This window comes from Hippichthys cyanospilos, chromosome 15 (genome assembly GCF_059441005.1).
Source record: "Hippichthys cyanospilos isolate Australia breed blue-spotted pipefish chromosome 15, RoL_Hcya_1.0, whole genome shotgun sequence".
NCBI classification, from domain to species: domain Eukaryota; kingdom Metazoa; phylum Chordata; class Actinopteri; order Syngnathiformes; family Syngnathidae; genus Hippichthys; species Hippichthys cyanospilos.
The window spans coordinates 16,670,235-16,682,490 of NC_142383.1; the positions used below are offsets into that span (position 1 = coordinate 16,670,235).

A 12,256-nucleotide genomic window follows, 5' to 3' on the forward strand; every position below is an offset into this window, starting at 1 on the left:
TATGGGACGTATTAATGCATGTGTCGGTTATTGTGGATGTTTTTAGGAATAGGTAGATCTTTCTTGAAATGATCTGTCATTTTTTTTGCAAATATTTTGGAATCGAACGTCCAGAACTCAAACTGGCATCGGTCTGCAAAACGCGACATCAAAAACCCCTAGATGCAAGTAATGATTATTTTCATAATTGAGAAATAGTCATTCTCTTGCTTTATATATCTGTTACATTAGGACAATAGTGAAACTGTCGCTTGAATCAATTTTGACCATTTTTTCCCCCCCCTCCCCCTGCAGGTGGAGACTGCGCCACCCTGCTGAAGAACATGGGCCCGCTCCCCGTGGACATGGCCCGGATGTACTTTGCCGAGACCGTGCTGGCGCTGGAGTACTTGCACAACTACGGCATCGTGCACAGGGACCTCAAACCAGACAAGTGAGTTCAAAACGTCTTCAGTTCTATAGTCTTGCTTTTGCGCAGGAAGTTATGTTGAAATATCGCTAATAGACAAATAGTGCTTTGCTGCCATCTTGTGGTGACAATAGGCAATTATTATTTCTTCCGGATTTTTTGTTCTTGAAACAGTTTGCTGGTGACGTCCATGGGCCACATCAAGCTGACGGACTTCGGTCTGTCCAAAGTGGGCCTGATGAACATGACCACGAATCTGTACGAGGGCCACATCGAGAAAGACGCCCGCGAGTTCTCCGACAAGCAAGTGAGCCATCTCACGGGGTTCCCGAGTAGCCTTAAACGCGCGCCGGTTTTACGGTGTCGTTTTGTTTGCGCGTAGGTGTGCGGCACGCCCGAGTACATCGCTCCCGAGGTGATCCTGAGGCAAGGCTACGGCAAGCCGGTGGACTGGTGGGCCATGGGCATCATCCTCTACGAGTTCCTGGTGGGCTGCGTGCCTTTCTTCGGGGACACGCCCGAGGAGCTCTTCGGGCAGGTCATCAGCGGTCAGTGGGAAACCGAAAATAAACTGTCACAACACAACAACCGATATTTCGAACTCATTCAATCCCAAAGACGGATTTTTGCGTTTTTTTAAAAAAAGATAAAATCAAAAAATCCCTGGGATCGAATGTCAAGTCAAGAAAATCCCTCAAGGTCATTTTAAATGCGCGTGCAGATGAAATCAACTGGCCGGAGGGAGAGGAAGCTCCGCCCACTGACGCCCAGGAGCTCATCAGCGTTCTTCTCAGACAGAATCCTTTAGAGCGATTGGGCTCAGGTAAAGGCCAGTCCTCCCAAGCGCCATTTTTCCCGATGATAGCCGGAGCGTAAATTTGTTCCCGCCGCGTGTCCGCAGGGGGCGCCGCCGAGGTCAAGCAGCATCCCTTCTTCCACCACCTGGACTGGAACGGCCTCCTCCGGCAGAAGGCCGAGTTCATCCCTCAGCTGGAGTCCGAAGAAGACACCAGCTACTTCGATAGTGAGTAATGCAATAAAAAAAAAAGGGGGGGGGGGGAGAGACTTCGGAACTCACCGGATTTTGCTCTCAACAGCTCGCTCGGAGCGCTACCACCACCTGGAGACGGAGGAGGACGACACCAACGACGAGGACTTCAACGTGGAGTTGCGCCAGTTCTCCTCTTGCTCTCACCGCTTCTCCAAGGTGACCTCGAGAAACCCATATATATATATATATATATATATATATATATATATATATATATATATATATATATATATATATAGAGAGAGAGAGAGAGAGAGAGAGAGAGAGAGAGTGTGTGTGTGGAACTAAAGGTAACTTTTTTGGGCGGGGCGGTCAGGTGTACAGCAGTCTGGATCTCTCGCGGGGTCACATTGAGGAGAAAGGAGACGCCGCGGAAGACAAGAAAATGGAGAGCCCGCCCACGCTCGACTCGCTCAGCTGGACGCCCGATTTCAGCGACGCGTAAGCGCTCAAACGACCCCCCTCCCCGCACGCCCGTCCAAACGGGATCGTTAATATTCGCCGTCGCTCCCGCAGGCCGTCGCTGTCGGCGGACGGCCAGCCCCTCCGGCAAAATCCGGGCGCGGCCTCGCTCCCCAAGTTCGCCATCTCGGCCTCGGAGAGCGAGGAGGCGGACGAGTCGTCCTGCAAGACGTCCGTCTCTGTGGCCGAGCTGCCGCGGGACGAGCCCGACGCCACCACGCCCGGGAGCACCCGCAGCGGGGCCACGCTTTCCGGTACGTGTGTGCACGTGTCATACAGTATTTGAAAACTTTTTCCATATATAAGGCGCACCGGATTATAAAGCGCACCCTCAATTAACGACATTTGAAAACTTTTTCCATCACGATATAGTAATACTCAAAGTCATAACAATAAGAACTCAAATAGAATAATAGAATAATAACTCTATGTCAATATGAGCAACCTTGTTCAACTGTAAACACACTAAAGAAACAGGTAAAGATTACTTTATCAGTTCATTCCTCATTTACCAATCCCAATCTTGATATTGATCCATATATAAGGCGCACCTGATTATAAGGCGCACCATTGGCTTTTTTAAAAAATTAAGGCTTTTAGTTGCGCCTTGTAGTGCGGAAAATACGGTACATATATATATATATATATATATATATATATATATATATATATATATATATATATATATATATGTATAAATATACTAATGACAAATTCAAGTATTTCAAAATAGTAAATTAAATATGTTTCAATTAAATAACACATTTTATTTAATTGCTTATTTAAGATATTTTTTTTATCTATAGCAATTTTTTTCAGATTCCTTTTTTCATTTGTGGATAAAAAAGTAGCATTACAAACAATAATATTAAAAACATTTAGTATTATTATATATATATTCGTAAAATATGTTTTCATTTATTAATTTCCTAATTATTTCCCCAAATTTAATCAATGGATTCTTTTAAGAATGTAATTGAAATATATAAAAAAAGACAATCAAAAAAAAAAACTCACTTTCATCCTTTTTAACAATTAGTTTATGAGTGTGTTCATTTTTATTTCCATTCATTAAAAAAAAAAAAAAAAAAGTGAACCTAATTTAAAAGTGCAACTTTGTTTGGGGCCCCCTCAGGGAGTTTCTCGGAGCATTTGGACCAGCTGACGCCGCGGGGCGAGGGGATGCAGAGCCCGGACGGCGAGCAGGCGGCGCCCGCGCTCTCCCCCGGACCCGTCGGAGGAAGTGGACACGAGAAGCCGCGAGCGTCCAGGAAAGTCCCCAAATCCGTTTCCACCGGCGCCCTCTCCCTCATGATCCCCTCAGGTCAGCGGAACGCGCCATCTTTTTCTTCTTTTCCGGCACGGAAAAAAAGTCTTTCGAAAAATTCCCGTCTTCGCTTCCCGGTAGACGTGTTTGGCGCATCCCCGCTGGCCAGCCCGCTGTCCCCTTATTCGCCGTCGTCCGACCCCTCCTCCTCGCGGGACTCCTCCCCCGGCCGAGACTCCTCCTCGTCCTCGCCGCTGGCGCGCCAGCCGGTGGTCATCCACGGCAGCGGCAAGAAGTTCGGCTTCACCCTGCGGGCCATCCGCGTGTACGCCTGCGACGGCGACGTCTACACCGTCTACCACATGGTCTGGGTGAGGAGACCGGTCCCGGTCCCGGTTCCCGGTTCGCCCGACGCGGCGAGGCGCGCGCTGACGCCGACGTCTCTCGCGCCGCAGAACGTGGAGGACGGCGGGCCCGCGCAGAAAGCCGGACTCAAAGCCGGCGACCTCATCACGCACGTCAACGGGGAGCCGGTCCACGGTCTCGTCCACACCGAGGTGGTGGAGCTTCTGCTCAAAGTGAGCGTGCAGACGTTGCGGTTGGACGTTCTCATTAAGGTGGAAAAGCAGGAATGGAAATGGGACGAGATCTGGCGGGGGTGGACGCCGTCCGCTTAAGCTTTTATTTTGAAGTTCTTCTAGGAGGCATCTCTTTTTCTCCTGCACCAACTTAATTACGCTAACATTTTATTGTATGGCGCCTGTTGCCACCATTTTGCGTAGTCTCGAGCTTAAATTAGCTTGTAGCTAGCAGGTTCAGGATTTGTGGTACTAAAGAAAAAAAACACTTAATTATGCTAACATTTATTGCACAGTGCCTGTTGCCACCGTTTTGCGCAGCCTCTAGCATAAATTAGCTAGTAGCAAGCAGATTCGGGCTACTAAAACAAAATGACTTAATCACGCTAACATTTTATTGTACGGTGCCTGTTGCCACCGTTTTGCGCAGCCTCGAGCTTAAATTAGCTTGTAGCTAGCAGGTTCAGTATTTGTGGTACTAAAGACGAAAAAAAGACTTAATTATGCTCGGATTTATTGTACGGTGCCTGTTGCCACCGTTTTGCGCAGCCGCTAGCATAAATTAGCCGCTAGTTAGCAACGCTCAAGTGAATTACTTTTGAGAGGCAGTTTAACAGAATAAATCAGAACAGCTTGCCATTGCTACTGATCACTTTTGCTTCCTGTTTGTCACCTTCAGAGTGGCAGTAAAGTGTCCATCACCACCACCCCCTTTGAGAACACGTCCATCAAGCGAGGCCCCGCCAGGAAGAACAGCTACAGGAGCAAGATGGTGCGATGTGCCAAGAAGGCCAAAAAGGAGAAAACGCCCGAGAGGTACCGGTCAAAAAAAAAAAAAAAATCAAGGAATTTGCACCAGAATTTTCAGCCTCAGATTTCTTTTTGGTTCCCAGGCGGCGGTCCCTTTTCCGGCGTTTCGCCATGCAGCCGTCTCCCCTGCTTCACACCAGTCGCAGCTTCACCTCGCTCAACCATTCGCTGTCGTCCGGCGAGAGTCTGCCCGGCTCGCCCACGCACAGCCTCTCGCCCCGCTCGCCCACCGCCGCCTTCCGCCCGCCTCCCGACTTCACCCTCTCAGGTGAGCTCGCATTTTATGCCGCTATCAACGCTATCAGAGAAACGAAATGTGTCGTTTTCAAACTAAATGGGTGTGCTGCCCTCTCATGGTTGATAGTAGAATTACACATAATTAAAAACAAGTAGGAAAGGATCAGTACCGATACTAGCATTCGATATCGGGCCGATATTAAGCATATTTTTAAGGGACTTGCAGCCATTTTAAGATGAACCACGCTCCTAAAAAGACTTGGTTAAAAGTAACCCAATTGCGGGTCCAAAAAAAAAAAAAAAAAGGATCGACTAAGTTTTGGGTCTTTTTTTTCCTGTCTTGTTTTGAACAAAACAAGCCCAAAATCTGGTAATTTTGTACAAGACAAGCTCAGAAATTAATTTGTTTTGTTTGAAACAAGACACAACGATGGGTCTAATCAACCCCAATATTGGGTCGGTCTTATTATGATGCACGATTGGGTTATTTTTGACCCAGCTGTTTTTAGTGTAGAAATTATGCATAGGAAACTAGAAGTTTTTCTATTTTCCTGTAATTTTATGGAAAAAATGTATATTTGGATATTCAGGTCTCTCTTTATGTTCGCTACTATTATTGTTATTAGAATTAATATTTTCAGCATTGTCTTTATTTTATGAGTTTTGAATACATTTGAATTTAATAGACCAGCCATTGTTAAAATAGAACCATTCTGATAGACATTGGTTAGTGTTTTTTGTTTGTTTGTTTTTTTAACTTTGATCAAGCTTTTTCTCTACCATTAATGAAAGAAAGAAAATCATAGTTGATGTCACTCCTTTCTAGAGTCGTCCTTTTACGTCAACGGCACTCAAAGTGTTAAAATTGTCATATTTTTTTGCGGAGGGAAATTTTGTACGTCAAAAGCAATAGAGCATCGGTAATTAGTTTTGGTGATCACGAATGAGACGATTTCTCGCACCGCAATCGGGTTGAACGTTTTGACTTTGAACGGCCCGTTTTTCCGAACCTGCAAAGTGTTTGTGGTTGAGTTTTGTTTTGGGGCTTTGCAGGTGGCAACTCTTCCCAAAGTAGCTCACCCAGCTCCAGCGCCCCGAACTCCCCCGCGGGTTCCACTCACATCCGACCCAGCACCCTGCACGGCCTGGGCCCCAAGCTTCCGGGCCAGCGTCTCCGTCAGGGGCGGCGCAAGTCCGCGGGGAGCATTCCCCTCTCCCCCTTGGCCCGCACGCCCTCGCCCACCCCGCAGCCCACCTCGCCCCAGCGCTCGCCCTCCCCGCTGCTGGGCGCGCACTCTGTAACCATTTCCAAAAGCGCTCAGGCCTTCCCCGCCAAGATCCACTCTCCGCCCGCCGGCATCCGCCACATCGTGCGACCCAAAAGCGCCGAGCCGCCCCGCTCGCCGCTCCTGAAACGGGTGCAGTCGGAGGAGAAGCTGTCGCCGTCCTACGCCGCCGACAAGAAGCACCTGTGCGCCCGCAAGCAAAGCCTGGAGGTGACGCGGGAGGAGGCGCGGGATCGGGAGGGCGCCGGCGAGGCCGCCGAGGGGAACGCCTGCGAGGCGGCGGTCCCGAGGGTTCGCCCCGTCGAGCAGGGCTGCCTGAAGCGGCCGGCGGGCCGCAGGGAACGCCAGGAGTCGCTGGAGGAGCCGGACAAAACGGCGAGCAAGCGGGACTCCGATCCGTCGGGCGACGACTTCCCCCCCCGCGCTCAAAACGTCGCCCTGAAAGACGTCCTGTACAAAAAGCTCAACCGCGCTTCGGATACGGTCAGCGACTCGTCCGCTGGCGACGGGGAGCGGGCGCACCCTCACAAAGCGGAGAGGTCTGACCTCAAGGCCCCCGGCTTGGACTTCGCCCGGAAGCGGCTCTCCTTCGAAGAGCGAGACGACTTTGTGTGCCGGCTCTCCCCCGCCGTCCACGACAACCTCCATTTCGGCGCCGCCCGCTCCAAAAGTCTCCAGCTGGACGCGGCGGCGGCTCACGAGCACATGAAGGTCGGACTGGGCTGCGAAGGTCCGATGGCCCCCAAGATGTTCTCGGGACGAGGGGAGAGCGCCGTGGAGAAGCTGCAGCTCATCTCGTCGGGCGAGTGTCCCCTGAGGAAGACGGCGTCCGACTATAAACTGGAGGGACGTCACGTGTCCCCGCTCAAGCCTCTGGAGGGCACCCTGGACATCGGCCTGCTCTCGGGACCCAGGGTCTCCAAAACCGACACTTGCTTATCCAAAATGGCCGAGAGCAAATTAGCCGGCCCTCCCCTGTGGCTGCAGAACGCCGCCGAGCGACAGCTGAAAGTTCCCGACAAACCCAAAAGTCCTCTGGCGTGCCCCCAGAGTCCCGACCCGGCCCCCCCGAATTTGTTCCCCAAGGAGCACCCGCTCGGCGACAAAAACGGCGAAAGCTCCAAGCAGGAGAGCAGAACCTGCGCGAAGGTGGCCCCGTCGCGTCACGGCTCGCACTTCTCCTGCGGGAGGACGCCCTCCATTCGGGAAGTCAGCAACGAAGACCAGGACGACGAAGCGGAGCAGCCGCAGGAGCGTCCTCGTTCGCCCGCGGTGTCGGATCGGGACAAAGGCGGCGCCGCTTCGCTCACCTTTCCCGCTCGCTTCGACGAGACCAAAAGTCATCCCGAAGCGCTTTTCTGCTCGGGCGGCGCACCGGTCCCCAAAAACCGGCACCTGGCCTCGGACCATCCGAAAACCGGAGGCGCGTCCGAGCTGCTGGAACAGAAACTCCGGACGATTCCGGAACCCTCCGCTCAACAGAAATGTGCGGACGCTGCGGCGGGTCCTACCGAAAACCCTTTGATCCCGGAGACCAAAGCAAAGTCCCGCCCCCAAGCCGCTCCGGTCCCCGATCCGAGACATTCATTCCGAGAAGCCCCTCGCGTAGCCCTAGACCCCGGTCGCGGTGACCCCGCCTCGCCCTCTGCCGAGGAATCCCCGCAATCCTCCGACGCCAAGCCGCCGGAACAAAAAAGTCCGGCGGCGCTCAAAGTAAGCACGGACTCCAAAGCGAAACTTGCGAAGACCGCCCCCTCGCACAAGCATAAAGACCCCTCGCCCAAAAAGCAGCCCAATAAGGAGCATCACGACTCAAAGCCCAAAAACCCCGGACCCAAGACCGGCGCCGACTCCTCGGAGCCCCCCGACAAGGCGCCGCCCCCCGACAAGGCGCCGCCCCCCGACAAGGCGCCGCCCCCCGACAAGGCGGCCAGGAAAAAAAACGGCGCGCCGAGAAACCGCAAACGAGGCCCGGGCTGGGGCGCGGCCCAAGACTCTGGCCGAGGTCAAGCGCCGCCTGTGATTTCCTGTCACCCGAAAAACAAAAAAGGCGACTTTTACATGTTTTCGTCAACACCTCATTTTGTCGGAGGACCGGAAAAGCTGTTACGCCGGAGCCCGGCCCGTCGGGAGAAGCCCCGCCCATTCGGTGCCATGAAATGCTTTGCACTCGTTAGCGTTTGATGTTTTAATGCAGTAGACTCGTCCTCACATTCCGGGGGGAGGGGGGGGGGGGGGGGTAAATGTAGCATTATGGGAATATTACTGTGAGATTGACAACGTCATGCCTGTATAGCACCGTGGCTGCGGGCCCACCGGAATCTCGATATCTTGTCTCTTCGGCTTCTGTGAGGGACTTTCTGATTGGTTCAGAAAGACATCACATGACCTTGATTTGGAGGGGTGTCCTCTGCTCGGTTTGGCGAGAAATATTGTCACGTGATTTGGGATTGCGATGATTTGATGGAATAACATGTACAGATTCTTCATGGGAACTCTTCTGTGCCCTGATTGGTTAAAACAAAACACGTGATAAGCTGGTCATCCACTCACATTAAGTTTAGCAAGACGCTACTCGCGCTTTTCGAGGCCTTTTAGGGAGAAAAAAAAATAAAAAATGAGTTAAGGTTTGAGATTGAGTTTTCGCTTTTATCATAGGAATAAACAAATGCACCTTAAACGCTCGCAACTCGGGCCTAGTGAATGACGAGACGGAAAAAAAATAAAAACGGAGCCATTAAAGCGTCCAGTCAAAAGCACATTGACGTTTGTTTACCCGCCTTCACCGCTGTATATTTCTTGTATAGTGCTCATCTTGCCAAAATGTTTGTCGTGTGTCACCCACAGGGTGCGAAAAAATATCATTTTTAATAAGTCGTCTTGAAGTGGTCCGTCCGTCCCGTCTCCACTGTGCCGTTGTTATTTCCACTGTGCAAACACTAGCGTTAGCCACGTTTGCTTCCCACTTGCTTTTTTTTTTTTTTTGTCTTTTTAGATGTGCAATAAAAAAAAGTTGTGTTATTGAGTTTTTGTATTTTTGCCCGAGGAGAAACGCTCTATGGATGTCATAGATGTTGTATATTAAAACTGATATTTATATACTTCTAATGTTGCGTCATAATGAGAATAAAACCGAATCTGATGACCTGGTTTTGCTCTCGTTTCTCAAGTCGCGATAGAGGAGGAGTCTCTAGTGACCACCAGGGGGCGGTATTTCCCCGTGTGTGACGTGTAACCGCTTCAAATTTCCCCCGCAGCAATTTTTTATTCGTCAGAGAATCGCGTTCACTCCGTCAATTGCAAGAAACGCAGACTAAACACTCCCGTTCACACCTCTAGGAATTTTCGAAGCAGGAAACAACAGGTTTTTCTGAGAAAGCGTTTTGAGGTTTCTTGCCCCGCCCCCTCTAACTATGCACAAGGAGTGTGACATGATTGACGTGAACTTCGACTGGTCACGTGACTCAAGAAAATCGATCAGCACGTTCATCTACTGAGCTATTGGTCTCTTTTTTTTTTTTTTTAATATAGACTTCTCTTGCTGTCAATCTATTTATTGATTAGTCAGGCGATAAGTGCCATTAGCAATCTGACAATTGATTAATCATTTACCCTAATAGACTAGCTTGTCGGTATCAAGCTGTAAATCGATCCATCGCTGTCCTTCACTCTAAATCTATCAAATTAATATTTCTAATATTTAAATAGCAACCAAATCTGTCAGTTATATATATATTTTTATATTCTTTGTTATTTTTTATTTCTATTAGTTAATGTGTCAATCAAATATGGCAAATTTATACTGAATTTTGAACGAAATTTTACTTATATATTTGTTATTTTTTATTTCTATTAATGTGTCAATCAAATATGGCAAATATATACTGAATTTTGAACGAAATTTTACTTATATATATATATATATATATATATATATATATATATATATATATATATATATATATATAAATGAGCACACAAAAGGAAACAAACATTGTGAGAGCTAAATTAGTCATGATGCATAACGCAAATCTTCTAACCTGTGACTGACCCGCCCCCTGGCTCCTCCCCCTCCGCCCTCCCTCCTGGCGGAGGCTAAAGCTCATCCAGCGGTCGTCAGTTTTGGAACACGAGATTGGCGCGCGGCAGCGTTGGCCTGGCCCCAAGTCACACTGCGTTCTACTGGAGCACACACACATTCCACACACACACACACACACACACACACACCATCCACTTAAGCGCAACAGCCGGGCGGATGTCTTCTTCTTTTTCCCGCCGCTCTCACAACAACATTGCAGAAGCGTGTCCAAACAGGACATTTTGTCTCTGACATTTGAGACAATTCACTGACCTCTGGGAAAATGAGCTCTGTTCCCATTTTTTGTGTCCATCCATCAATTTAGATGTCAATGGTGTCCCACAGGGTTCGATATCGGGTCCTCCTCTTTTCTCCTTAAGGGTTATAATAATGTTTGTGTTTTGGGACGTGGACAGTCGTCGGTAACTTTCACTCGAAAGGTGACACTTGGGGGTGAAAACCAGACAGTTTGAAAGGGCGTTGTTGTGAGTTTTAGCCGCGTTGCCTGAACGGGCGATCCAAAAAGCTGTATACTTGCGTAAGAGTTGGCGGAGCGAGCGGCGACAAATCAGCTTTGCTGAAAGATTAGCGTTAAGAGCGGGATTGAGGCTGTCCAACATCTTTGGCATCAAATGATTGGACAAGCGTCCCATCATTGGCTCCCTTTCCTCTCGCCGCTTTTTTTAAACACCACTTTTTTGTCCTTTTACCCTTGTGAACACCCTGCCAGAAATATAACACACCAACTGAACTAAAATGAAAATGCAGCTATATATATATATATATATATATATATATATATATATATATATATATATATATATATATATATATATATATATATATATATATATATATATGTACTTGTATGGGCCAACTTGATTATGAAATAAGCAGCAAAATCCAGCCATTTTTGTCATCTCAGGGGGCAGCCATTTTGCCACTAGCTGTCTACTGAAAATGACATCACACTTGCCCAGGTAGAGCAATGACATAAAAGATAAAGCCTAAACCCGTTAAGCAGAGGCCATTTTTAAACCCTCTTTTAGCTTAACACCGACAACAAAAAAAGTAATAATTGCCCCATGTCAATATATTTAATTATTTATTTTTATCCACAATATGAGTCGTATTGCTGAGTATTGGGCGTGTCTGTCAGACAAAGGAGGGAAATGGGTCACATGACGGAGGAGGCCCCCGGTCTGCTCCTGCTCTTGGCGTGACCTACTTCATGTGACATGTTATGGCTGATGCATGGCCTCCTCTTCTCAGCCCCCTTCTATCTTCACCCCCCCCAAAAACATCTTGACGAGACGAAGACAAATCGCGTGAAGACGCCAAAAATAAACAGACCGCTAGCTTAATGCTAACCTATTATGTGAAAAGTCATAGATGTGCTAGCAGGAATTAGCATAGATGTATCCAAATCTTCAAATGCTCCACAAGTGTGAAGGGGACTGTTGATGGGGGGGGGGGGGGAGGGGGGGGGGGGGGGGGGGGGGGTGAATGAGTGAAGAGAGAGTGAGAGGCTTGATTGAAGTTGAATGAAAGTTTTAAAGGGGCCCCACCTTGCTTTTTTTTTTTTTCCCCCTTCTCTCGACAGGACCCCCCCCTGACACGTTTGAACCTTTGACCTCCATCACCGAGGCGGCTTAATCGCACTCACAAACTCAATCAATTCTTCGTCCTGCTTGAAATTTACATTTGATACGAGCCTGCCCCACTTTACATTGCCTCCATATCCCACCCCCCCCCCCCCACACACACACACACAAAATGTCTTTCTTCGGTAAAAGCAGAAACACATTTAAAAAAAAATCATAAATTACATCAATCCTTTACTACTATGAACTGAATATAGTTGGCTAACTGATGTAGCATTCGTCATATAAAACTGCCTTTTAGTAGTAATGTTCAACCGCAGTTTTACAGATACAAGTATCGATACCACTTATGTTACATATTTATCCCCCCTAAAAAAATGTCTTCTTTTGAGGAAAGCCCACTTTGACTTTCTTCTTTTTAAGAATGCGCAACCCCTGGAACGTTTTGTAAATTCATTCTCTATGCCAAAA

General features: G+C 48.5%; 1 protein-coding gene and 1 long non-coding RNA gene across 2 annotated transcripts in view; one reads left to right on the forward strand and one right to left on the reverse strand.

Moving 5' to 3' along the window:
• The window catches only part of LOC148411971 (microtubule-associated serine/threonine-protein kinase 3-like), a 50,225-nt gene extending 41,958 nt beyond the window's left edge, over positions 1-8,267 (forward strand). Inside the window, 15 exon segments of the mRNA XM_088434831.1 lie at positions 295-433; positions 584-716; positions 792-957; positions 1,131-1,232; positions 1,311-1,433; positions 1,507-1,616; positions 1,777-1,901; positions 1,977-2,176; positions 3,058-3,246; positions 3,331-3,560; positions 3,645-3,767; positions 4,447-4,583; positions 4,661-4,845; positions 5,868-8,035; positions 8,037-8,267. Of these exon segments, the coding sequence (XP_088290957.1) occupies positions 295-433; positions 584-716; positions 792-957; positions 1,131-1,232; positions 1,311-1,433; positions 1,507-1,616; positions 1,777-1,901; positions 1,977-2,176; positions 3,058-3,246; positions 3,331-3,560; positions 3,645-3,767; positions 4,447-4,583; positions 4,661-4,845; positions 5,868-8,035; positions 8,037-8,123 (4,217 nt within the window). The 3' untranslated portion in view covers positions 8,124-8,267.
• A 1,948-nt stretch (positions 8,268-10,215) lies between these two features.
• LOC148411972 (uncharacterized) overlaps positions 10,216-12,256 on the reverse strand; it is a 3,853-nt gene continuing 1,812 nt past the window's right edge. Inside the window, exons 2-4 of the long non-coding RNA XR_015867907.1 lie at positions 10,716-10,904; positions 10,455-10,627; positions 10,216-10,279 (exon numbers count right to left, since the gene is read on the reverse strand). This is a non-coding gene — a long non-coding RNA (uncharacterized LOC148411972). The remainder of the gene's footprint in view (positions 10,280-10,454; positions 10,628-10,715; positions 10,905-12,256) is intronic.